The sequence below is a fragment of the Zonotrichia albicollis genome, chromosome 25 (genome assembly GCF_047830755.1).
Source record: "Zonotrichia albicollis isolate bZonAlb1 chromosome 25, bZonAlb1.hap1, whole genome shotgun sequence".
In the NCBI taxonomy this organism is placed as follows: Eukaryota; Metazoa; Chordata; class Aves; order Passeriformes; family Passerellidae; genus Zonotrichia; species Zonotrichia albicollis.
In genome coordinates, this window is record NC_133843.1 from 8,221,220 (window position 1) to 8,245,297 (window position 24,078).

General features: G+C 46.9%; 2 protein-coding genes across 5 annotated transcripts; both read right to left on the reverse strand.

Annotated features, from left to right (window-relative positions):
* Positions 1-194: 194 nt before the first annotated feature.
* YBX1 (Y-box binding protein 1) lies at positions 195-9,392 on the reverse strand. 3 transcript variants are annotated; one of them, XM_005493920.3, is made up of 8 exons: positions 9,236-9,392; positions 8,830-8,893; positions 5,461-5,494; positions 3,316-3,405; positions 2,798-3,100; positions 2,365-2,444; positions 1,997-2,262; positions 195-570 (listed from the first exon to the last, which is right to left on the reverse strand). In XM_005493920.3, the coding sequence occupies exons 1-7, from the start codon at positions 9,390-9,392 to the stop codon at positions 2,028-2,030; spliced, it is 963 nt and encodes a 320-aa protein (XP_005493977.1). In that variant the 3' UTR covers positions 195-570; positions 1,997-2,027. The 3 variants fall into 3 exon arrangements, with proteins under 3 accessions (XP_005493977.1, XP_005493976.1, XP_005493975.1); XM_005493919.3 differs by having other exon boundaries at positions 195-565; positions 1,997-2,274; XM_005493918.3 differs by having other exon boundaries at positions 1,997-2,274.
* PPIH (peptidylprolyl isomerase H) lies at positions 9,372-22,086 on the reverse strand. Of its 2 annotated transcripts, none has more exons than XM_026797385.2 (10): positions 21,926-22,086; positions 21,502-21,566; positions 20,880-20,903; positions 20,332-20,376; positions 19,964-20,006; positions 18,411-18,503; positions 16,806-16,893; positions 15,924-15,964; positions 14,656-14,744; positions 9,372-12,804 (listed from the first exon to the last, which is right to left on the reverse strand). In XM_026797385.2, the coding sequence occupies exons 1-9, from the start codon at positions 21,989-21,991 to the stop codon at positions 14,676-14,678; spliced, it is 534 nt and encodes a 177-aa protein (XP_026653186.1). In that variant the 5' UTR covers positions 21,992-22,086; the 3' UTR covers positions 9,372-12,804; positions 14,656-14,675. The 2 variants fall into 2 exon arrangements, with proteins under 2 accessions (XP_026653186.1, XP_005493974.1); XM_005493917.3 differs by lacking the exon at positions 9,372-12,804 and adding an exon at positions 12,851-13,067 and having other exon boundaries at positions 21,926-22,085.
* Positions 22,087-24,078: the final 1,992 nt, after the last annotated feature.

The following is a 24,078-nucleotide window of genomic DNA, read 5'->3' on the forward strand; positions in this document are numbered from 1 at the left end:
AGCACTACAAACTCCCACCCCTCTGTGGCTGCCCATCATTCTCCAATGTGACTCAACTGCACCTTCATTGGTTTTTTTACTTCAACTTTTCTGCTTTACCCCACCAGCCTGTATGCCCAAAGAGTAAAGCAGTCATTTTTTTGCCAAACCTTCTATGAATACTGAAAACCTTTAAAACACCTAAGCACACATGGTAACTCTTTAAGACCTTTATTAACAGATGCTTGCAGTTTGACTTGAAAAAATCAGGCGTATATTTCATACAAATTAAAAATGAGGTTCTTAAAAATCTCAACGTGACCAGATATGAAACAATTTACAAACTTTTAAAGGTATATTGAGAAAAACCAGGCTTTTAAAAAACGTGTTTATCATTTCCAAAAAGAGAATTCTTTAGGTAAAAATAATAAAAACCCCATGCTGCATAGATAATGCAGATAGTTCTAGTAATCTGGTCAACAGCAAAAAGCAAGCACTTAAGGTCTTCAGTTCCAATTCTTTTGTTCATTTCTTATTGCTGGAATTTCATTTTCTTCTTCATTTCTTGAAGTCTTTTCTTTGATGACTAAACTGAAAAAGAGGGAAAAAAAGGCTGATCAGACAGGTGTCAAAGGGTTAAAGGGGTGCTTTGTGTACCAAGGCTCACCTGCAACTCAAGATCACAGCGCAACACTCACCGGGTATTTCTCCTTATCCCCCACAACCACACCAGTCACCTTTGCAAAGGAACAATGCCAAGGACTCCCAAGAGTCAGTCAACTTAAACTCACAGGGATCCCTCCCGTCATGGGAAGGCTGCTTCCCCCAGGCTCTGCCAACATTCAGCCACTGCTCAAAGCAAGAAACTAAACCCAATATTCTCCAATGATACCAGACGACAAGAGGAACAAAGGTGACTTTGTCATACTCTTCTGAAGCCTACGTTTTAAGAATTCATCCAGGAGGTGCTGACCACAAAGATGAATACTAGGATACAACAAATGTTCACCAAAAGTGCACAGAGATCACTGCAGCACAGTCTGGACAGTGAGTGAAAGATCCACCTGCAAGCAGACCATGAAGCAGTAGAGCCCATGCAGATGGAAGTCCCCAAGCTCCCACAGCTGGGAGAGGCTGCAGCTGCTGCCAACACTGAGCCACCTCACAGCCCAACTCCTCCAGCCCCTGTCCATCCCATCCGTGTGACCACTCAGACTGCTCCCACTACAGCCTAAATGCTTCTTTCACTTTCCTGCCCTCCAATAAGCAAGGAACAAAACGAACAGGATACACACATGGGTGACAAGAAATGCAGACCAAGTAGAGTCTTAGCAATGAAAATATTCCCAAATTAGCAGAACTGTCTCTCAGGAGTCAGCACCAAACAAGCCTCAAAGACAAAGAGGTTCCCTTGCAACTAACCCAGGGTTGTGTGCCTCTGGCCCCTGCCCTGCACACAACCCTTCCAGAGTCCACATCTCAGTACTGCAACACAACTCCCACGTGCTCTGACAAAGCCACAATTTCTACCAGTTTTTTCAGCGCTTTGATTAGATAAAAAGCTGCTCCTGAGACACTCCTGCTAATTCTGCATCACCTTTGTAGAAATGGATGCCAAGGTCTCAATGCCATCCACCTCCCTGTAGGGACTCAGCTCAGGCACTGATGGAGCTAGGTAAATCCCAGCATGTAATTCCCAGCTTCTCCTGACTATTTGCAAGTCTTTACATTTGCACTGCTTGAATTTCCGGGTGAGCAGAGACTGCTGTACACCTGAACTACTGCACACAGCCAAGATTTTAAGTGTAACAGTATTCCATCAATAACCATTGAAGCTTGTAACTAAGTCTTCCCAATTAGTCAGCATTGATGCAACAAAGCCTCACAATTCAGTTCTGCAGACACAATCACAGATCAGTTACAGCATGTTTGAGCAAGAAGAGTCCAAACACTGTAAGGCACAAATAAAAAGCAACAAAAAGTCAACAAATGGCATCCCCAGGCCCCTGTCACGCACCCGGATGATGGTAGAGATGTTAAGCCGGTATTTACTCAGCCCCGCCCTGCTCAGCCTCGGGAGCGGACGTGTTCTCAGCTGGTGGTTCGGCTGTCTTCGTCTCTTTGCCATCTTGTGGTTTAGGGTTCTCTGGGCGTCTGCGTCGGTAGTTGAAATTACGGCGGTACCGACGTTGAGGTGGCTGCTGACTTTGGGTTTCATCCCCTTGGTTCTCTTTATCTTCTTCATTTCCATCCTCTCTAGGCTGTCTTTGACGAGGAGGACCCCTGAAAGTCAAGCTAGGCTTTAACTATGCAGCACCTGAGCATCGCCATGTCCCGGCTCAGTTGCTGAACAAGGCTAAAACCAGCAGCGGATCTGCAGCATACCTGCGAAATCTTGGTCTGTAACCCCGGTACATGTTTTGCCTGACTGGTCTGCCGTCTCCTGCACCCTGGTTGTCAGCACCCTGCAAGACATAAGGCCATAGACCTCCTCAGCCCCAACCCAAAATGTGCTAACTCCACAGCTTGTCACTTTGTGAGACAGGAGCTGGAAGGTCGTCAGTTCAGTCAAGGTGGACAGCAGCTCTAGGGAAGAGGTGCACACATGACGGAGAATCCTCCACTTAATCATACAAACTGGAACACTCTGGTTTTTAGAAGCTATAACATGAAGACCTTCAGCTACTTCATCTCACGCTACTGCCAAACCTTACCAAATTCAGCTGGAGTACCTACAAGAAGTGTCAAAAGCTGCCTCCCATCACCCTGCTCCAAAGCAACCAAGCCCGTTTAGCATCATCCGTCAGGCAAATGTTACCTCCACTATCTCTCCCTGTACGGGAGGGTTGGTGTATTGTGGACGACGCCCGTAGGGCCTACGCATATAGTAAGGTGGGTACCGCCGCCTGCGATAGGGACGGCGTTGCTGGGCTTGGCCTTCTGGTATGTTCTCTCCTCCTTCATTCTTTTCCCCACTCTCACTGTTCTGGTAGTTCTGCTGATAGTTGCGTGGAGGACCCCTACGACGTGGATATCGTCTGTAATGGTTACGATCTGCTGCGTATTTACTGCCCTGCACTGGAACTCCACCAGGTCCTGTGACATTGGCTGCCTCCGCACCCTAAAGAGTGGAAACAGCATTAGGGAAACAGTCACCATCCCACCAGCTACAGCATAAGTCTAGTACTGAGCAAAGATTTACATCCACATTGTGAAGAAATGAAAAACCATTCACCTCCTTGGATGTCATCAGGCATCAACTCAAACCGCAGGCACCACACGAAAGCCTGCAACCTGAGTTTTCCATGTGTGCTGACACCCGAGAGATGTGTTTACCTTTTCTCCCTCAACCACATCAAACTCCACGGTCTCTCCATCTCCTACGCTGCGGAGGTACTTCCTGGGGTTATTCTTCTTTATGGCAGTCTAACAACACAACAGTGCAGGCACAGCATAAGAATACAAAGGAAGACTTTTTTTTTTTAGATTACTAAATATTCATGTTTCTTTATCTGAGGAGAAAGACCTGTACTTCTGAAAAAGCAATTGAATAATTGGGAAAATCCAGGAAGTCATAAAATGTACCTGTATTATGCTCTGGACTATTTGAAATGTGGAACAGCTTTACTATTAACTGGAAGCACCTGTCAACATGCTGTCTGCTGGCTAAAAAGGCAGTTTGAAAACAAAGAGGAGAACTCTCAAACCACACACTGGCTAAAGCACTCCTATAATCAGAGTTTAAAATTCAATATCACTATGATAGTTATACATTCCTCTGATGCCTATACATCAATATATCACAACCTTTCCAATCACCCTCTTGGATTTCCAGCCCTCCATTATTTTTTTCTACACATCACAGGATACAGCAGCTTCTGTGTTCCATACTCTGTAAACATAAAAATGGCCAGGTATCAAGAGATCTCCTCCTCCAAGGCTTCCAACACCATAGTTTCTACTACAGGTCTAACCAATTAATCCTAAATCTACTCCAGTTGTGTATTGCACAACAAGGATTGTTCTTTTCCATGCATCAGCACCAGACATCCTCTGTATCAGTGGCCCACCTGTCAAACAACATTACTAGAACAGACTCAGTTTTCAGTGCTCTGCTGTACTGGATGACACCTTCAGCGGACAAGTTAATACTCAATGCACACCTTGCTCAGGCATGTCCTGCTTATCAAATACTTTAAATGAAGGGCAGTAACAGTGTAACAACTTTAATATAAACACCTGCCACACAATTTGATTGGATTTCTTCTGCCCAAGTTGTACAAAATCAATGGAAAAACATGCCCACAAGTCTCAGTAACTTTAAGGAAAGCCTTATTACAATAAGCAGCCAGTCCAACAGCTTTCTGCGACACCTGAAGTATGTAACAGGGATGGAGAAAAGCATACACAGCTAGACTTCTCAAACAACCTGATTTCTTTCTGATTAGAGCCCTATAATGGTTTAATTGTAAAAATATTACACTAAAACAAATCATTACCAAACTGTTATTTCAGAAACATAGATACCAGCTACATGACAAGTCCTGTAACACAACCAGTAAGTCAAGGTCACTTACAGGCGGCCCTACTTGCCCATTGGGTCTGAAAGCCTCCCCTCAGGGTATGTATAACCTCTCACAAACCAGTGCCTCTAAAAGCTGGTAATTCATACAAAGAACAAGCATGAGGCTGAGAGATTATAAAAACAAAACACTTTCCAGGCATTGTTTTTCCCTTCCTTTGTGTTAACATCAGCAGCATATTCCTAACTTGAGACAAAAGAATGATTCCTAAATGCCAGAGTAATGCAGGCTCCACTAAGAATTCTTTGTGGTCTGCTTACTAAGGAGATCCTGAGCCAGAAAGGGCAAAAAGCAAATTGCTGATCACAGCCTCTCAATTAGACAAAGAACTAAACCAAGGCAAACCTGCTCCATAAAGTAAGACACAGGTGTGGTGTGCACTCCTGGTCTATTTTCCAGCTTACCTATTTGCCACACATTATATCTACAAATACATATCAGTTAAATTGAAAAGCCTGTACTAAAATGTTGGTAGACTTCCACGGAAAGCCTAGAGCAATAAAATCTGTAATTCTGCCTAGGAAAAAAAAGTTTCATTGTCGCTTCATCCCTAAGTTCAATTCTCTCCCTGCTGCAAGCTATTCATTTAACTTTATTTCCAGATGCTTGCTTAACCACTGTACGAATCCACAAGGTGACTGAACTCCAAGCAGTCACCCCCAAGCCCATACTAGCATTGAGTGCAATTCTCATCACTGTACAACCTCAGCCCACTTGGCTGATGTGCAAAACCCCAAAGTGCAAGCAGGCTCTTCTTGCAATGCAACCAAGAATCAGTTGTTTGTGTTCAAGTAACAGTGAAAAGGCAAGGCTCTTCCACAACTTCAATCCTACTTAAATGGGTCAGGAATAGGCAATTTCTGAGAGAGAATATGTTTCAGTTTCAAGGAAATCTTACCTGATGGACAAACACATCTTCCTTGGTGTCATTCCTGCAAGACAACAGGAAATTGAACTTCATTAATAAAATGCACAGTAAATTAAAAATTCAGTTGCTTGATACAAAGGCAAAATATGCAGATCTATCATAACAGGCTTTCAGCATTACTCCTCAACCTGCTCTCAACTAGTTCCTATTAGCTTACTGTGTGTAGGAAAGAGATCAGCTTACACAAAGTACAAAGCACATGCTGAAGGCGTGCGTCAGTAAGGCACATTCCTCCTCACTGCTGCACACCCCTCTATCCCTCACATCACATCACCAGAGATGTTTGAACACCTGACAGTGACCACTCACTCCTTCCAGCAGTGCTCTGTGGGAGACTGCCCACTGCAGCTTTTGGAAGCAGCTCTGCCCTTGCCACTGCAGCCTCACTTACAACTCCTCAGCCTCAGCGTTTCACTTACCTGAGGAACAGCAACACCAGCTGCCCGTGAAGGCAGAACAGCTGGGCAGGCCTTAGTCTCCCCTCTCAATGAACAGAAAAGAGCTCATGTCTGTATCTATAAGGACCCAAGAGCACCCATCCTTCAGCGTGACCCTGGCAGAGCTTTCGCAACTGCCACGAGCCTGAACAACCACAGCTCAGTACCAGCTTCAGTCAGAAGTTTCTTTTCTGCTCTGAAAAGGTACAACAGAGACAACCTTGCACTGATTAGGGCTGCACAAGCAATCTCCCCCACTCCTGAAGCATTCCAGCTCCCACCACACCAACCCACCCTCACTGCGGTGTTAAGTTTTATTACAGCATGGAACGGCCTGAATCAACAGCAAAGTGGCTTTTATTTCCTAGTTAAAGACACAAGTAAGCTTGTGTGAAAACATGCTCTGAACTGAAGGGCTCATGGCTAGTGGTAACAGAATACTTGGGATGGTTTTTAGTAAGATAAAGGCAGGTGCTCCTTACCCCTGGCTTTAAAAAGTGAGATTTGACAATTAAACTTCTTCCAGAAACTCCATCCAAGCTACAGCTTTTCCATCAGACATCACCAGTAAAAATAAGTCCCCTTGTTTCCTCTTGAAATTGATGCCTACAGGCCACAAAGGTTACTGGGAAAAGGCAGCCAAAAAGCAGAGACATTCCTTTGTCATCTCCAAAGCCCCAAGAAAGCAGCACTAAGAAGCCCTTGCAAACCCGCAGCTGAATGACTCTTCTTCAAAATAAAATGCCCAAAATGCTGAAAACCTTCACAAGAGAATGGTAACATGCTTCTAGTAACAATGCTGAGCACCTCCTTTCATCCTCAGCTGAAAAACGGTGGTAGCAAGTGCTCATCCACAACATGGATGCCTTGTACTTTTGTACAGGTTCAATTTTGGACAACCAGACCAAATACTTGTTTTTAAAATCCATTTGCAAAGCAGTTTCCATTCAAGAGGACATCGGAGTTTTGGATGGACAACTACCAAGGTCACACAGAGCTCAGTGAATCAAGTGAAAAACACACCATGCCATTTTTACAGCCTCATACCACTGGCAACATCACTCCCAATGCTGTTTTCCAGCAAGCACATCTGGAAGCAGCAAGCATGCTGTCACATGTGGATGATGGAACAACAGGATCATCACTTTTTCAAAGAGAATTTGGAAGGGTACAAGATAAACATTCATTTTGAAGGCCAAACAAATAATTTAACTGATCTTTGCAACTATGCCACTCTTCCATTCACATCTTTTATCCACTAAAATACATCAGGAAAAGAGAAACAGGCAAACAGACAGACTAAGAAGATGCCAAGTCCAGCACAGCACCAAATACTGTGCCAGACAGTGCAGCTCCAGCTATGGCACAGACCAAGCCAGCGGCCTTTGCACATCCACTTGTTACTTTGGCAAACACAAGAAACAACCATCAAAGACCCAGAATTCAAACTCCTTTTTGAATTTTGAAACAGAATCACACCTCTGACACCAAGAACACACAGGAAACACCTGAAGTGAGCATGCAACTACATCAAAGCTCACTTCAGTTCCATAGCCTCATTTCATCTGAAAGCAGATCTGGCTAAAACAGAGCCATGCAAGGGCAGGAGCTCCCTACAGCTTCCCTATAGCCAAGCAAAGATTCCAGAGCTGAGGAAATGTCCTCCCCTTCAGTTACCAGGCTCTAATCTCTTGATAATACGAGATCATGCTGGGTTTCTCATTACAAATGGCAACCTCAGGGATTAAACAGCTGCCAAAGTAATGACTGGGGAAGCTGCTCGGATGTCTCAACTAGCTGCTGCTGCTTCCTTGCTTGACTGACATCACAGAACATTTTCACTGCCGAGGAAACAGGAAAAGCCTTCCCTCGAGGTGGGGTTTGTGGCTGGGATTTGGGAGGCGTTCCCAAGGCCAGCTCTCAGCACTGGTGACTCCTCAACACTGGGAGCTGAAGCATGGCATGATGAACAATGCCAACTGGGCAGACTGGGAGGCAAGTTTGGAAAGCTGCAGACACAACACCAATTCAGGAGCTTGACAGACAATTTAGGCTAGTTCATAAAGTAACAGGCAGTTCAAAAAGGCAGTGTTTAAACCAAACATAAATAAAAGTTCCAATAATAACACTATACTTACTTGCCTAATGGGAGATTTTCCAGTATGCAGCCTCATTCTGAGACTGGGAAGTTTAAGTACCACGAATTAAGGGAAACAGCTCTGGCAACACTCCGGGGAGGCACCCCCAACTAATGGGGCCAAGAATTGCCCATTTTTAAGAAACTTGTTTGCAGAGCACTTCCTCTCCTTGACAGGCCTACTTCAGGTACTTATTTAAGTCCCAAAGCGTTCAAATTATTCTTTCACATCAACCACTGTCATAAAAAGAATCTTCTAGGCACTTGTTTCATGAGACCAGTCCATACACTCGAGTGTGGCAGTAGACTGTGCGAACTGTGCTCCTTTCGCTCATTTTCCTGCATGTTGGGGGTGTCCTCACTAGAGCGTGTTTTAACTACCAAGTGCTAAAAGCAATTTTTGCTCGCATTGACTGAACTTCATGCAGCAGTTTAAACAAATACTGTGTGTGTGTGTGCTGACAGTCAGTGTACTTTTATATCCTTAAGGGAAAAAAAAAAAACCCAAACATCATAAAAGGATGGACCATAATGCCAGACACATCGCCGCGAAAACAGACTTGCTTCGAGAGCGCAGCTCTTGCCTAGGTTAAAGGAGTCAAAAGCCAACCAGGCAAGCCCCGAGCAGGTCAGAAACCCCGGGGTGGAGAAAGGGCGCATCTCACCAGCTCCTTCTACCAAGAAGGGCGAGAGGCGGCAAAGGCACCGCCGCGCCCCCCTCCCCGGGCCTCCCCGTAACAAGGCCCGCCGCGTCCATGCGCTCACCTGTTGATGAAGCCGTAACCGTTCCTCACGTTGAACCATTTCACTGTTCCCAAAACCTTCGTTGCTGCGGGAAGGGGCAGAGTGAAGAGGGGAAGGAGGGGAGGGAGCGGCGCGTCAGGGGCACGTGGCGGGGCGCGCGCACAAAGGCCCCGCGTGGCGGACATCTTGCGCCGCCCCGCCCCCACCCGGCACGCGGGGCCGGCGGCGCGCGGGGAGGCGAGGGAGAGAGGGGCGACCAACGGCCCCGCGCGCGCGGGGGAGCGAGCGGGGACACGAGACGGGGGCGGGGAGGGGGCGCGCGCCGCCCCTCGGGGGGGAGGGAGCGCGCGCCACCCTCAGCCATGGCGGGGGAGGGGCAGGGGATCGGGGCTTCCCACCCCACTCCGGGACCCCAGGCTGCCCTCACCGATGACCTTCTTGTCCCCGCCAGCGGGAGGCGCCGCCGAGGCCAGGCCGCTGCCCCCGTTCCCGGTCCCACCGTTTGGCTTGGAGTCGGCGGGGGCGGCGGGGGCCGCCGCGGGGACGGGGGCGGCGGGCGGCTGGGTCTCGGCCTCGCTGCTCATGGCGGCGGCTGTTCGGTGCGGACGGTGGTGGTGACTGCTGTTTGCGCCGCCTCCCGCGGTGTGATGGTGACTGAGGCCGGCCGTGGGGGGGCTGCTCCCTGCTCCGGGCTCGCTGAGCTCCGCTCTCCGCTCCCGATACCGATCGAACTGGCCACAATGGCGGCGCGCACCGGCTAGCCACCCCGCGCGCCCCGCCCGCACGCGCCGCAATTCGCCACCCGGGCCGCCCGTTAAACGGAGAGCGACCCCATTGGCCTTTCCTCAACCCGCCCCCGCCCTCCACCGAAAACCTATTGGCGGTAACACCTGCCTTTCCTCAAGAGCGAGCGCCCATTGGTTGCTTCGCCCGCGGCTGCCAAGCTAGCTTTTCTCACCGGCCGACCCGGGGTCCCCGCCCCCGCCCCTGATTGGCCGTTCCGGTAGCCGCTCCCGCCCTCAACGGGCACGAACGGGGAAGTGCGCGCGCCCATGTGGCGGCGGCTCCTGTCCTGTGCCGCCTCTGACCCCGCTTCCGCTCGCCGCCAAGATCCAGGGCAGAGCGATTCTGCGGGCGGCTCCGGCCCTAGCGCTCCAGGGGCGCCCACTCCCGTTAGTGATTGCCACAAAGGGCCTGGGAACGTTAAATTCCAGCGGAAAATGACGGATTTGGAGCCGTGTCAGAGCTCCCCAATCCACGTACGGACATGCAGTTATAGCACTGAGCTGACCCGCGCGGATTCAGCTTTTCCCTAAGCATCCCATCCTTCGCTTCCCGGAGGGGCGGAGGCAGCTCCTCATCCTGAGCCCTTCTACCCACCCAGGCTGTCGGGAAAGCATTACTGCTGGGTGCTTTACCCTGCTGGAGCCTTTCTCCAACCACCACCTCTCAGCTCCTCTTTGCCTCCTCACCCCTATGTCTTCACCTTACAGTGCACCGGAGATACACGACATCTCTTGCTGCATTCCCCAGACAGAAGGTCGAGAGGAAAACCCTGTCCTTGTCCAACAATTAAATTTTTCTTAGGCAGCTGAAGAGTGTGGTTGGTGGCCACATTGCTAGCCCTGCTTTGGCTATATCATTTGTCTAACATGGCAGGAGGGAAAGGTCATCAGCAACCATCCAGAATATCTCTGGGAGATGAGCCACCACTCCACCATTTCTGTAACCAATAACCAACATGTGTCCCCTTTGGATCAGCTCTCTCAGCACTGCCGTTGGCCATCCCAGTTCCCCATATTCCACCCTAGCCAGGGGAGGGTCTCCAAGCTTAACCTGCTACATCAACCTCTTAGGAACACTGGTCTCATCTGCTCTCTTGGGAACTCTTTCACCTAATCTTCAAATCAGTTAATGAAGAGAAGGGCTTGAAATCAATAACACAATCCCACAAGGACCTGCACCAGGATGATGACCTGGATAAAGAAGCTAGAATGATGTAAAAATTGGATGCTGCTTGGTGACTGTCACAGTTTTGTATGAGAAAAAAAAAAAAAAACAAACACTATTTTTAAAGTAATAAACTAACACAAAATTTAAATTTTATTTCTTTACATTATCAGTAAAAAAGTTATGAAAGAATATTCTAAAGAGTTTGTTTTAATTCTTACTACTTTTTTCTCTTAATTACTGTTAATAAAATTTTCTTTATACCCTTTTAAAATTTTAAGCCTACTTTAGCCTTCTCCTAATCCTATCTTCCTATGTCACAAGAACACGTTAATTTAAAAAATCTCAACATTAAAGAAATCTTAAAAAACCAAAACCACTACAGTGAATCACCTGAAAAATAATCTTACTATAGAATCAGAATTAGGGAGCACACCAGGCAGTCCCCCATGAAGGAGAAAACTCCAGGGAGGAAATCTGTGGGGATGTCTCAGGGCCACGCACCTCCAGCCAAAACTGTGGGCCCCAACAATGTCTTTGGGGGGTAACACTATGGGATCCAGAGGCAACTCAGACCCTCGGGGAAATGCACAGGCCATCAGAAACACCATCTCCAGCTGCAGCATCCACAGCTGGAGGAAGATGCTGGAGCTGAGAGGAGGTCCATCCTCTCCTCTACAGGACATTCCAGGATTTGCTACATACAACACAAGGGTGACATCTTCATGGGAGAATTCAAACAAAAAATGTGGTTTTTGAGAAGACTTTCAGCCAGCAGGTAAGGAACATGGCACAGAAGCTGGAATCCTGCACACTCCATGTTGAAGGGAAATATAATGGGATGTAATTAGCCATTGTAACAACAAAGAGGTAGTAATGGATTTGCCACTCTTAATTAATCTGGGGAAGCTCTGTGACCCCTGTATGTAGGAAGTGAGGCCAGCTGATGGCAGTGGTATAAATATATCAGGCTGAAAAAGTGCTGCTAAGCCTGGACCAGAAATAAACTGGTTTCCCTGGTGAAAAAATGGTGATTTTGGGTACCAGCAGCCAGTGCAAACCTCAGCACAGCACTGCCAGGCATAACTCTCTGAGACACCTGAGCCAGCCTGTTGAGAATCTTCAACTCTCCTCTTACAGGAGAGCCTTCTGCAAAGCATGTGTGGGGCTGGGGAAAACAGGACTGGGGTGTCTGTGTCTCTTTTATCACCTGATAAAGGTGTGTGCTGCAGGTACAAAGTGATATGCCTCAGGCTGGAGAGAAGTGAGTGTTCTCAGCTGCTGTGCAATCCTAGGAATGAGGACATAGGAATCCTGACAGCCAGAGCCTGCTGCCACGATTTCAAAGAGCCATGAGAGAAAAGAGCACAGCCAAGCCTGTGGAAGCACCGTCATGTGCCAGAACAGACTCTGTCCCAGACTCATCAGGTGCTTTACCTTTAAACGGCGGGATGAAAAGCTCCTGCTGGAAGCCTGCCCTGTGCAGGGTGCTGGCTTGTCCCCTGCCAGGAGGGTGAGCTCTCAGCTCTGTTCTGGGAGAAGAAGGACAGCCTCAGCTGCACACTCCTCAATACACAGGACAAGCAGCCCCAGTTTTATTACTATAGCATCACCATTCTGGTTTTCCCATATGACAAGCCTGCTCCAACACCTTTGTAAGTACCCAGGTGAACCCCTCCTCCAACACGTGGCACATAGCACCTCAATGGCCTGGTGCTACCACATGCTAGGGGAAGGCTGAAGGACACCTGCTTACATCAGAACTGTCCTCAGAGCACAGCACTCATGGTGGTGCAATCTGTGCTATACCAATTCCTCACGACTCAGAAAGGCTGTACACACAAAGGTTCTGGAGATTCACAAGATGCCAAGAACCTTTCTGCCAGCCAGACAGTTGTAGTTACCTGCCGAGGGAAAGAGCTGCTGCATCACAGCTCTGTCGAGCTCCTTTCACCCCTTCTTTTTCTCAATTCCATGCGGTAAATGTTCCTGACTGAACCAGCCAGGGATAATACATGTTGCTGAAGATGTTACAGCCCTTCTCACCTAGAAAGGAATCCATTCCCACTAATGTTAATTGATGTGCACTGCACATGTTTAAACAATTCTTTATTTACATTTCAAAATGTAAAAAAACAAAAAGAAAAGGAAAAAAAAAGAAAAAAAAAAAAGATGCCCATTATTAAATAATTTCAGGAGAACCTCAAGAGGATGGATCTGGCCTGTGCAGAAGTCTGGGGCAGTAGGTGAGCTGGCTGGAATTAGAATAGCACAGAGCCAGCACAGGTCTAATCACCAGTAAAGGAACACTGAAAGGAAGAAGAAACAGGTAAGTCTAAATGCTGGACAGCCATTCCCAATAGATCCTACAACAGCCAGGCTGTGCAGTGACGCTGGGGGCCACACAGTGATTTTAAGTGCATGCCAGCTGCTACACACACCAGCTTTCATCATCCAGAGAACTCAGGAGTTCTCCTAAGTCTGCCTGCTAGGCAACCCATCTACTTCTGAAGTTAAAAGCAACAGTGCCTGTTTCTCCCAGCTGATTTTCAAGGATCTTGACAAGTAGCTGATGTGGCTGTGTGACATCAGGCAATGCAAAAGCTGTTTTCATCTCCAGTCAGATGAGAGACATGAGAGCACAGCAAGGCTGCAAGTAAGTAAGGTGGCACCAGCCTTGCACCTATGAATGAAAAGCTTCCAGGCACAAGCTGGGCATTGGCCAGAGATCGAGTACTCCAAACCAAAATGATAAGAAAGTCTGGGACTGAGTAGAGCCCTAAAGGGAACCCGACCCCTCAGCACAGCTCTGCAAGAAAAGGAACAGCCTTGCTAGCAGGCTTGTTTCAAAAGCCTGTAAATGCCACCAGAAGTACCAGGGTAGTGGAAGAATGATTACATTCCCTGTTGTCACTTCAACAATTAGCAAGAGCTCCAAAGAGTTTGAAGTGCTGCAGGTCTCTAAGACTTTATTACAAAAGAAGGAACATTGTGGGCAATTCCAGTTGCCTTTAGATATCATTTAATGGAAGGTCAAAAACTGTGAGTATGTGCTTTTGTCCAAACTGCTTCCTGAAATGTGGAAAAAATCAGCAACCAAAAGGCTAATACAGCAGATTTTTGACAAGCTGAAGCCCAACAAACTGAAATCCAGACAGATTTGTTTAAATACCTGTAGTTTTTACAGTAAATTGAGCAGACAAATGGAAACAGAATACTTACTGTATGTTAGCCTGAGACTATTGGTTTAACCAAAATGAAGCCTGAATAACAGTAAATAGTGGAAACATCTCTCTTCAGATAAAGACAGTGGTACTCTTTTCAAGTCATGCTAAGACTATGCAAAATGGTATTCCTTGGTCCTTCAGTAATGTTGATCCTACAGCTACATTGAGCAAGGAGGCTCAAGTCCTCCCTTTCTCTTCTCCTTTTCTTGATCCCTGCCTGTCCCACCCATGGATAATCTGCTTTTTGTAGCTGTTGGAAAGTTCTCCAATATGCAGGTCAAAGTGAGGCTTCCCACCAGCTAGACTGCCTGGGTAATGCCAGAGGGATTACTGCTGTAATTCCCTTTCATCCACTTTCTACAATCGAGGCTTCAAGGCAGCCTAACCCAATCCAAGAAAAAGCTCCCACAAACCCATCTTCTCCTCAACTACAGCTGCAAAATCTTATCCCTGCTGTGCTGCCTCTGGTGTTTGTGCAGCTTGGAGGGAAGCCAGTTCTGGGACTTCAGCTGACAAAAACAAATGCTGTTAGAGAAGCACTTTCTGGTCTTTCAATGAGCTGACACAGCTCTCTGCAGGTTCAAAGAAATGTGAAAATAAATCAAGAGAAAAGTAAGACGCAGAGCAGCCCAGAGTTCATGACACTGTGCCTGTGAAGATTGAGACTTACCACATTGCTTCTTCATCCCTTCACATTTCCCCACACTGAGAGATCACAACTGGCAGCTTGGGTTTGTTATTGGGACCTGTAGGCACGTTCTGGGGACAAACAAATACAGAACATTAAAACTTATAAAAGCACAGCAAACTCAGGCAGTGACAGGTACTGGAAGATTGGCTAAGAGAGATCTCTGTAACAAGAGGAACAGGGAATTCCAGACACAGCTCTGAGGAGCAGAAAAGCACCATTACACATTTGGCAACAGGCTCAGCCATAAGCTGGTGAATTCCCTCTGTAAGCAAAGGTTTGGAACACAGACCAGACGCTGGTCCTTTGAATTGAGGGAAGGAATAGAGTAAGAACTGTATTGCTCCTCATGGACATGCTTGAGGCTGCTCTGGCTTTGATACTAAAAGCAGCTGCCACAAGCAAAACAAACCTGTGCTCACACAGAAAGGAAAGAGACCGTGGCAAAGAAACCCTCATTCTGAACCTTCTGATGTGCTAGACTCAGCTGTTCTCTGAATCCCTAATTTTCTTTACTTTGGTCTCACTGTACCGATACCCAAAGCAGGCTCACCACAATGCTCCAGCAGATTATACCACGGTACTACTCCTTCCGTGTAACCTTGTCTCAAAGCCCAACAGTTCTGTGTTTTGCCCCATTTTCTAGATTAGAGACTTTATGCACATTATCCCACATGTGTCATGGAGTCAATGCTGGCCGTCTCAGAGAACTTGCTGCTATTTGTTAAATCTACTCATTATCCTGCCATGACACCCAGGCCTGATGTTGGCAGCAATCATCACCTGGACTGTATTTATCTTCAGCTCCTGGAAGCCTATCAGGAGATTAGATTAATTTTTTCTTTTTAAACATGATCGTAGATCAGCAGAACTGATGATTTTGCATCCACTGAATAATCCCAGTCAATGGCAAAGAAGTGAGATGCATTATGCTCTTGTCTGAGCTGCTGATGGAACAACTTTTTAATTCAGCCTCTGAACAAATGCAAAGCAAATAAAGCCAAGAGCACAATCCCCGCTCAAAGACTATCACAGTCACAAGATCCTAGCATTTTCAAAGCCAACTCATATGACAGCCTGTGCTTCAACAGATTTCCTGCTACATTATGATGATGACAACCAATAATGCCAGTTATCAACACTGGTATTCACTGGTATCCTGTAAACAGACAGCAGGACAACTCTACTTAATCATTTACATAACTTTCCAATGCAGACATTCACAAGGAAGTAGCCATATTCAAACTTACTTCAATTTTTCTCATGACCAACAGTCCATCGACAATTTTACCTAGAATGAGAAAATTTATCCACTTCAATATGGCTGATTTTTACCTTTGTCCCCACCACTCATCACAGGTACACACATTTCTGTCCTTCCTGAAAAGCCCTGGGCAGTGTGTAGCTACTGGGCACTTCAGGATTTGTTACTGATCTCTAAACTCATAAAGGAAACAATCCCTCTTCAAACAATCTCCACATTCAGCACAGATTAAGTGCCTCTTCCCATCACAGGGGTAGTGTGTCTAGAAATTTGGGGGTTGAGACCACCAGCTTAAGACTGGTCTGGAAGTCCTAGTTTAACCAGCAGTAAATGCAAGTTAGCAGTTATGGTTTCACAGAATTACTGTCCAAAACTCTGGTGAAAGCTCAGCCCTCTCTGATAGTGGAGAAGAAAGGAATCCTTCCGCTCATCTGTGCCCTCTGCACACGCACAATGATTTGTGCACAAATACAGTACACTGAACACTGATCTGGATAAAAGCTAACCTGTGAAAAAGTGATTCATTTCAACAGTGATCCAACAGGTTGCACAGATCCCTCAGGTAGCACAAGAGAGGAGGGAAGAATGAGCAGTTGATACCCAGAGGTGGTTGGGCACTGAACAGGCACCCCAGGGAATGATTACAGTCCCAAGGCTGCCAGAGCTCCAGGAGAATTTTGACAGAGTTCTTAGGCACAGAGTGGGATTTTTGGGGTGACCTATGCAGGGTCAGGAGTTTGTCTTGATGATCCCTCTGGGGTCATTCCTCCCAGTTCAAAAGATTCTGATTCTCAGTATTTATTTTAACAGCTTCCCTGCAGGGATGTCTGTGTGCTGCCACTCCAGGACTTTTACTGCAGGTACTCACCGAACACAACATGTTTCCCATCCAACCAGTCACACTTGGAGCACGTGATGAAGAATTGGCAGCCGTTGGTACTCGGACCACTGTTTGCCTGGGGGTTGAGAATAGTAAAATACAAGTATACTATTTCAGACTGAACAAAACTGAAGGCAGACACATAAAGAAGAGGTGTTATTTAAGTATGTATTATTTTTAGCTTATTGCTAGACAAACCAAAGGAAACAATACATATCTGCAGGAGACGCTGTGCTGGGATGTAGCATGTCACCACACCTGGTCAGACCAGAACGCACAAGCGCCATGCCACTAACTATTTATTATACTTCTACAAAGGCATGTTCAATACAAAACCATGCCGAAGTCCGGGCTTTAGAGCAGACTCCTGAAAAAAGGCTGAACGTTTTGGTGACGAGTATTTATTGGCTGCAGCATTACCCTGAGGAAAACTGAACACCAGAAACCAGGGCAAGAAAAGAACCCAGCTGATTTCTGGTTTTTGTGAGGTTTCCTCAGAATACAAATAGAAAACTTTCAATGATCATGATGAGAAAAGTAACAACTGTATTGGCACAGGACTCACAGGAACCTTGGGATGCAGATGCGAAATTTTATTCACACCCAAGTACAAAACCCCAGAGCATTTGCACTCTGTTAAGAAAACATCTCTGGAACACTGAATGCCACTTGCCATATTGACAACCAGGAGCTACTAAAGCAAGTTTCTGTCCTGATGAGTGACCTGGTCAAGTTTTCCAGTTGCAGGACTGCAAAGGACAGGGTCATTTTGGCGTTCTAGTTAATGCTAGCCAGTTTCAAAAGAATCCAGCTGGGATCCATGGTTCCTGGGATCCCAGGTTTGACCCAGTATAATGACTTCAGAGCCATGCCACTTTAATACAAAATTGGCAATACTGGAGTGAATCCCTTCTCTCACACCACAGTACACTAGCTGCTTAGCTGTGCCATGACATCTTTTTGGGCCATGTTTTCAACATGGATGAATAACTAACCCAAATTACTAAATGTCCTAAGCAAGTGGTTCTAAGGGCAGAGCAGCTGAAAGAGCTGAGGAAGAAGCAGTTGTGGATAGGAACACTGAACCACTGGCTCCATTTGCTTTCTATTCCAAAAGTCTGGGTATTTTTCCTACCAGACAATGTGCAATGGTTGCAATTTCTCCTACTATGTTGAATAGGAAGGTCTGTTTTAAAAGATACCATGGTAACACTGCTGTGGCTTTGGAACTCCCAAATGTCTCTGTTTCATCCTTACCAAGGTCAGTGTTTGATAGCAGTATCAGGAAAGAAGAAAACACCACCAACTCACCACTGTATGAAAACTGCAAGAATTAAGCTCTTCTGAAAGCAATCAAGCTGAGCCTGTCCCAGCGCTCCAACAGGCAGCAAAGAAAGGATGCTGCAGGAACAGGACTATTGTGTTACTCAACATATTGACCTAAAAGTAGCTGCTTGACTAGTAGCTACAAAGCAGACCTTGTACCCAATGGCAGAGATTCTGTTGCCAAGCAAATACTATATACACTTAGGAAAAGGGCACAGAGAAAGTTCCAAAAGATTTTAGTCTGTAAGGTCATTATTTTATACTCACCATAGAAAGCAGGCCAGGAGCAGAATGTTTCAGCTTGAAGTTTTCATCTGCAAAAGGACCTCTGTATATACTGGCTACTCCAGTGCCGTCTCCCTGCACGACAGAGGTACCCGGTCAGCTACAGCATTTGTTCCGTAGCAACTGCTACAGAACAATTCAAATTAAAAATTAATTTAAAATCTCTAAGCAAGAGGAAAGGGCAAAATGGACTTTGTATTGCCATTTACATACACCAGCAGTGAACACATTCAGGGTTTCATTTCAGAACAAGAACAGCAACCAGTTTCTAACTACACAGTTCATTGTTCATCATTCATATATTGGCAGAAGCCCATGCAGATGGTAAGTGTAAACCTCCCAGAGTGAAGTGGAGGCTACAGATTGCTTGGTACAGACCCATCAGGACTTGGAAGGGAAAAAGCAGGAGACACAGAAGTATGGGATGGTGTGACAAAGAAAGCAGAAGTGGTTGCATGGCAAAAGTTGGCTTACCGTGGTTTTATATATTTCACCTTATTTTCTGTGACTTTATTGGAAATAGGAAAGCAATCTTTCTGTTCTACAAGGACAGTTTCTAAAATAAAGATTTTCTGTTTATGTTGTACTTTCTACTAAGTCCTTTTGCTCTACTTGCCCAGCCCTTGTTTGCTTCCCTCCTGCTCTCTGTAGTTTACTTAAACTTTTGGCTCTGAGAAAGAAACCTGCACCCTGTTTCAGGGGTCAGTGTGACTGTGCTTGCTTCCCAGGTGGCTTTGTAATAAATATAACATATAAATTCCAAATACTGGAGCAATGTGTAAAGCTTGTTGAGATGTAGTGGAAGTAATACAGTGCACTGGGACATCTGAGCAGTGTCACGATTAGCAACTACCACAGAGTCTGGTGTTGCTGAAACACCTGCTGTGTGGTCATTTCTCTAAGAGACTTTCATACCACCAAGTTTTATATTAAAAAAGTTATTACTTCCCTCATATTTTGAAACACTTCCAAAAATAAAATCATTTTACTGGATCCTAGAACAGTGAAGAGATCCTGTGGCCCATCAGCCTTACTCATAGGTTCTGCTTATCCCCATGTCAGAGCACAACCACCATTGTGGGTGCAAAGACTTTTCTATTTCGAGAAAATTTAGTAACAAAAGGCCAGTTTTGATTTAAATGACCTCTTACATTACGCACTGGGTTTTGTACTTAGGGTTTATCAACAATGTGAATTGAAATTCACACTATTTTGTCTGGAGGAGGTCCACAGAAGGGGGAAGGAAAACAGGGCAAACAAAATTTTTCAAGTTTTGAAAGCTTCCAGGGTTTTGGCAGGTTATTGCAGAGAGAAAATATTTTGGGAAGAATGTGTGTTCACTCAAGGCTCCAGATTTGTTTTCAAGTGGTTTATAGTCCGTTGCAGTAGGATGGCAGCAATGCTATGAGGACACCTCCAGTTACTACTGGATACATCAAAAAAAAAAGAGAGCCCACAAATCAGCACAGACCCTTGGAAACAGTAGCATGTTATACCACAGAGGAAAAGGACAAAAAGAGTACAGGAGTACATACATTTACGAAGTCACCTCCTTGGATCATGAAATCCTTTATTACCCTAAAGAAGTAAAACAACACTTAGTTAACAGTCTGTGAATGCTGCAGCCTAAAATCTACAACAAATACTAATTAATGGTTGATAGGAGGTTATTTAGGACTCATTGCTTTGGAACAGGGATAGTGATTACGTCACACGTGGCACACGAGAAGCAGGGGATTCCTCCCAGTGGGGAGGACAGCACCCCCAGGTCCCCCAAAGCCACAGAATTACATTAGCCATGATCCGCAAGTGCCTCCAACACCACTAATAGCTCATGGCAGGTCACAAAACCCCGTATGTCTCAGGCTGCCATTCAGTGTCAAAACAAGAGTAGATGATTTACCTGTGGAAAGTGCTTCCTTTATAACCTATAGGGACACCATCTTTCCTGCAGGGAAGTGAAAAGGAGAATTATTGCAACCTACTAGATATCCCAACACAAAATTGTCTCAGCAATTCAGAGTCCCAAAGGGCTGCTGTATACATTAGCAGCTGCCTTGAAATACAGCCAAGTACCACAGCCTCTCAGCTGCTGCTGTTGGAGGCAAAAAAAAGCCTCAAGTGGGCTCTGCACATGAAATGACTCTGTTCCCTGCAATACCCACAGCATCACCTTCACAGGATCCCACTGCAATGTGCAGCATGAGCAGGTGGGCTTAGCAGATAGGGCTTTTTAGAGCCACCTGAGCACAAAAAGTCATATCAGAAAGAGAAACCTGCCATGTCTGTGAGTTTCCAGCCCCTCACAATTTCCTCAGAGCAGATTTCTCTTCCATGTTGTACTAGTACAACATGAAAAAGTTCAAAAGAAACCCTCTCTACCTCACCCAGCCCTGTTTCTCCAGTGGGACACTTAAAGGACACTTAAAGCAGGACACTTAATCTACTTACCTGAATTCACCTGTACAAAACTGCCTGGCAAACAAAAAGAGAGCAGAGCGTTAGGTGCATATGAACTCTGAGGGCTGCACCAACAAGTGCACAGGATTTTCCTTATTGCATCAGAGATGTTCCCAGAGAAACAGAACAGGAAATGGTAACTCCTTCCCCCTGACATTTCAAAACATATTCTGTACTCTTTGTAGTGAGGAAGTCAGAGAGTTAACACCAAGGTTGTAAGAAACTGAATGTGGGGCAGGCACTGTGTTTGACAGAGACCAGGGTATGTCCATCCCTCCAGTGGAAGTGGGATTTCACATGGTGCATCCCTCAGTTGATGGCAGGAGAACTGGGTGGCCAGGAGACCTCCACCACGGCACAAGGCACTGCCTTGCATGGAGCAAATCAGGAGGCTTCACAGAAGAAGCAGAGGAGGACCCATTCCAGCCAGACAGGGTCCCCTGAAAGAGCAGGATGCCACACAGCATCTCTGAGAACAGAGAGACAGAAAGTAGGTGAAGCAGTTTGGGGTGGGTGTCAGCTAATCAGTTTGCCACAAAAAGCCATTCTTGCACCAGAAAGACTTTGCAGTTCCAGTCCAGGCTGAGCTGCAGGAACGGTAGCTGCTTGTTACCTGAAGTTCTCTGCTGTTTTGGGTACAACATCTGCGAACAGCTCAATCTTCATGCGGCCGACCTCCTGAGGAGACGAGGGCCAGGTGAGTCTTCCAGGTCCCCTCACACACAGATGCCCGCCGCCCGACCCCAGGCACTCCCACAAATCTGGTCACCTCATTCACCCCCATTCATCCCGACCCCTGCAGGCTCCTCCTGACGCAGTCCTTCTCCTCTCCCCTGTGAGCCCTGCCCGACGGGCCCGGTGACCGGACGGGCCCGCCATCCGGCTCCTGGTACCGCCCCTCCCAGCGCTTCCAGTGGCGGCCCGGCAAGCCCCACGTTGAACCCCACCCGTGCTCTCTCATCCCCACAACACTCCGACATCCCCAGTTATCCCCACAGTCCCTCCCCCGGCCGCTCCCCGTCCTGGAGCACCCCCACCTGCCCGCCGATGGTTACATCGAAGAAAACCACGGGGTTGTTGGGATTCGCTGCCAGCGCCGACATTGCGACTGCCACTGCAGGAAGCGGAAATGGCGGCGGAAGTGGAAATGGCGACGAAAGGCGAGACGGGCGGGAGATGGGCTGAGGTTGTCCGAGACGTCTGGGATGTGTGTTGTGTGTCCAGACCGCGTCTGTGGTATCCGGGTGGCGTCCGGAGCTCCATCCTGCTGGGGCAGCTCGGACTGCCCGGAGCAGACCGCTGCTCGGTTGGGAAGGCTTGCCCGTTCATCTCCCTGCCCCCTGGGCACACGCCGGCTGAACATGAGCTCAGTTGTGCCCAGATGGGCAAGGAGGCCAATAGCACATGGGATGTATCAGCCACAGCGTGGCCAGTGGAACCAGGGCGGTCACCCCCCAGCTGTGGTGAGGCACCTCTAGTCCTGGGGTCAGTTCTTGGTGCTTCTCTACAAAAAAGACATTGCGGGGCAGGAGTATGTCTGGAAAAGAGAATGGAACTGTGGAAGGGTCTGGAGCACAAGGAGCAGCTGAGGGAGGTGGGAGGACTCAGCCTGGAGAAAAGGAGGGTTGAGAGGACTTTCTTGCTTTCCACAACCCTCTGTCAGGAGGATGCAGTCATGTGAAGGTCAGGCTCTGCTCCCAGGGAACAAAGGACAGGACAAGAGGCACTGGCCTCAAGTTGTTGCAGGGGAGGTTCAGGTTGGACATCAGTAAGAATCTCTGTGGAAAGGCTTATCCAGCCCTGGCAAGACTGTGCAGAGTAGTGGTAGAGTCCCCATCCCTGAAAGGGTTTAAAAGCTGTGTAGATGTGGCACCTGGGGACGTAGTTTAGTGGTGGCCTTGGCAGTGGTGGGTGAGCAATTGGTTTTAATCCTCAGGGTCTTTTCCACTAATTCCACGATGGCAACAGTTAGATCTGTGCTTGTTTTCAAGGTTTGATCAGCTGAACACTGCCTTTGAGAGGTTTACAGGACATCCTTGAATGTCCTGACTTTGTCAATGTGCTTGAGCAGAAGTCATGCTTTCTGTGGCAGAAAGATGAGCAAGGTATGTAAACAAGTGCACTGCAACTTTTCTGCTTGGAAAGAGACCTTTCCAGGATGAGAATTCTGATTTGGAAATTGTTAGGTATGCATTTGTGGAAACCCAGGGCACTGGGAATATTTCCCTGTCTGCTCTGAGTTGCCCTGACCCCCAGGAGAACACTGACTAAACTGGGCTTGTGTAAATTGCCAGATGCATGCTCTCTGAGAAGGGCTAGCTGTGAAAAGGGGCAAAATGGATGTCTGGGAGCATAAAGATGAGTCACTGCCTGAAAGGGACAGACATGACTAGAAAACAGTGATCTATTTTCCAAAGCCTTGTGCTGCTTCAGTCTTCTGCATGTCATGTCAAGTGTGCCAGAAAATGACAGGCTTGAAGCTGCAAGGAGACTGCAAGAAATCAAGGAGGTGGAGAAAGCCCACACACACTGAGGAGGGGGAGATCTTGAATAGAAGCCAGCTAGACATTCCATCTCCCAGGAAGTTCAGGGTGCCCTCACCGCCAGCTGGGACATGGCCCTGGGAACCTGCTCGGCTGTTCCCACAGGGAGAGAAAGAGCCTCCTGATGGCAGAAGCTCAGGGGAGGATGGTGCAAGAATGCAGAAAGGGAACTTCTTCATTCATCCTCAAGAGAGGAGGAGTAAAAAGTAGCAACAGTTGCAACATTGCAACAGTAGCCTCACTCTTTGCCAATGATTTCAAGTGCATATAGCTTCTGTACAGACCAGTTCAGTACTGGTCACCAAGCTTCCCAGCATAACCTGCCAGTGACCATCAAAGGCTGGCAAAGGCCATCAAGATATCTCACAAGAATGTTGACCATTAAACCTGACATTTATGATTGAAACAATAAAACCATCAAACCAAACCTGGTCCCATATGGTTGCTTCTGATTGTTCTATAGAGAGTTTGACCATGCAAGAAACAACAGGATTTTTAAAAATTTGTTTAACTCAAGACTTCCTTTGTGAACACTCCCTTGTTATGTAGAAAGGTGGGAGCTTTGTACAATTGTATTGAAAGAGCGTGCAGAGATCTCAGGGAAAAGGAATTCTCGGGAACAGTGTCTCCAGGGCTCCTGAATCTGA

What these genes read in the sequence shown, in the direction of transcription:
- PPIH (XM_026797385.2), bottom strand. Translation starts at nt 21,991, where the DNA reads ATGTCGGCGCTGGCAGCGAATCCCAACAACCCCGTGGTTTTCTTCGAT. An exon ending in AAAGGAAGCACTTTCCACAG is followed by an intron (nt 20,007 to 20,331) that starts GTAAATCATCTA and finishes TTACTTCTTTAG; the next exon opens with GGTAATAAAGGATTTCATGA. An exon ending in TGGGAAACATGTTGTGTTCG is followed by an intron (nt 15,965 to 16,805) that starts GTGAGTACCTGC and finishes TTCTCATTCTAG; the next exon opens with GTAAAATTGTCGATGGACTG.
- YBX1 (XM_005493919.3), bottom strand. Translation starts at nt 9,392, where the DNA reads ATGAGCAGCGAGGCCGAGACCCAGCCGCCCGCCGCCCCCGTCCCCGCG. An exon ending in TACAGGGAGAGATAGTGGAG is followed by an intron (nt 2,445 to 2,797) that starts GTAACATTTGCC and finishes TATGTCTTGCAG; the next exon opens with GGTGCTGACAACCAGGGTGC. An exon ending in TACAGACCAAGATTTCGCAG is followed by an intron (nt 2,275 to 2,364) that starts GTATGCTGCAGA and finishes GTTAAAGCCTAG; the next exon opens with CTTGACTTTCAGGGGTCCTC.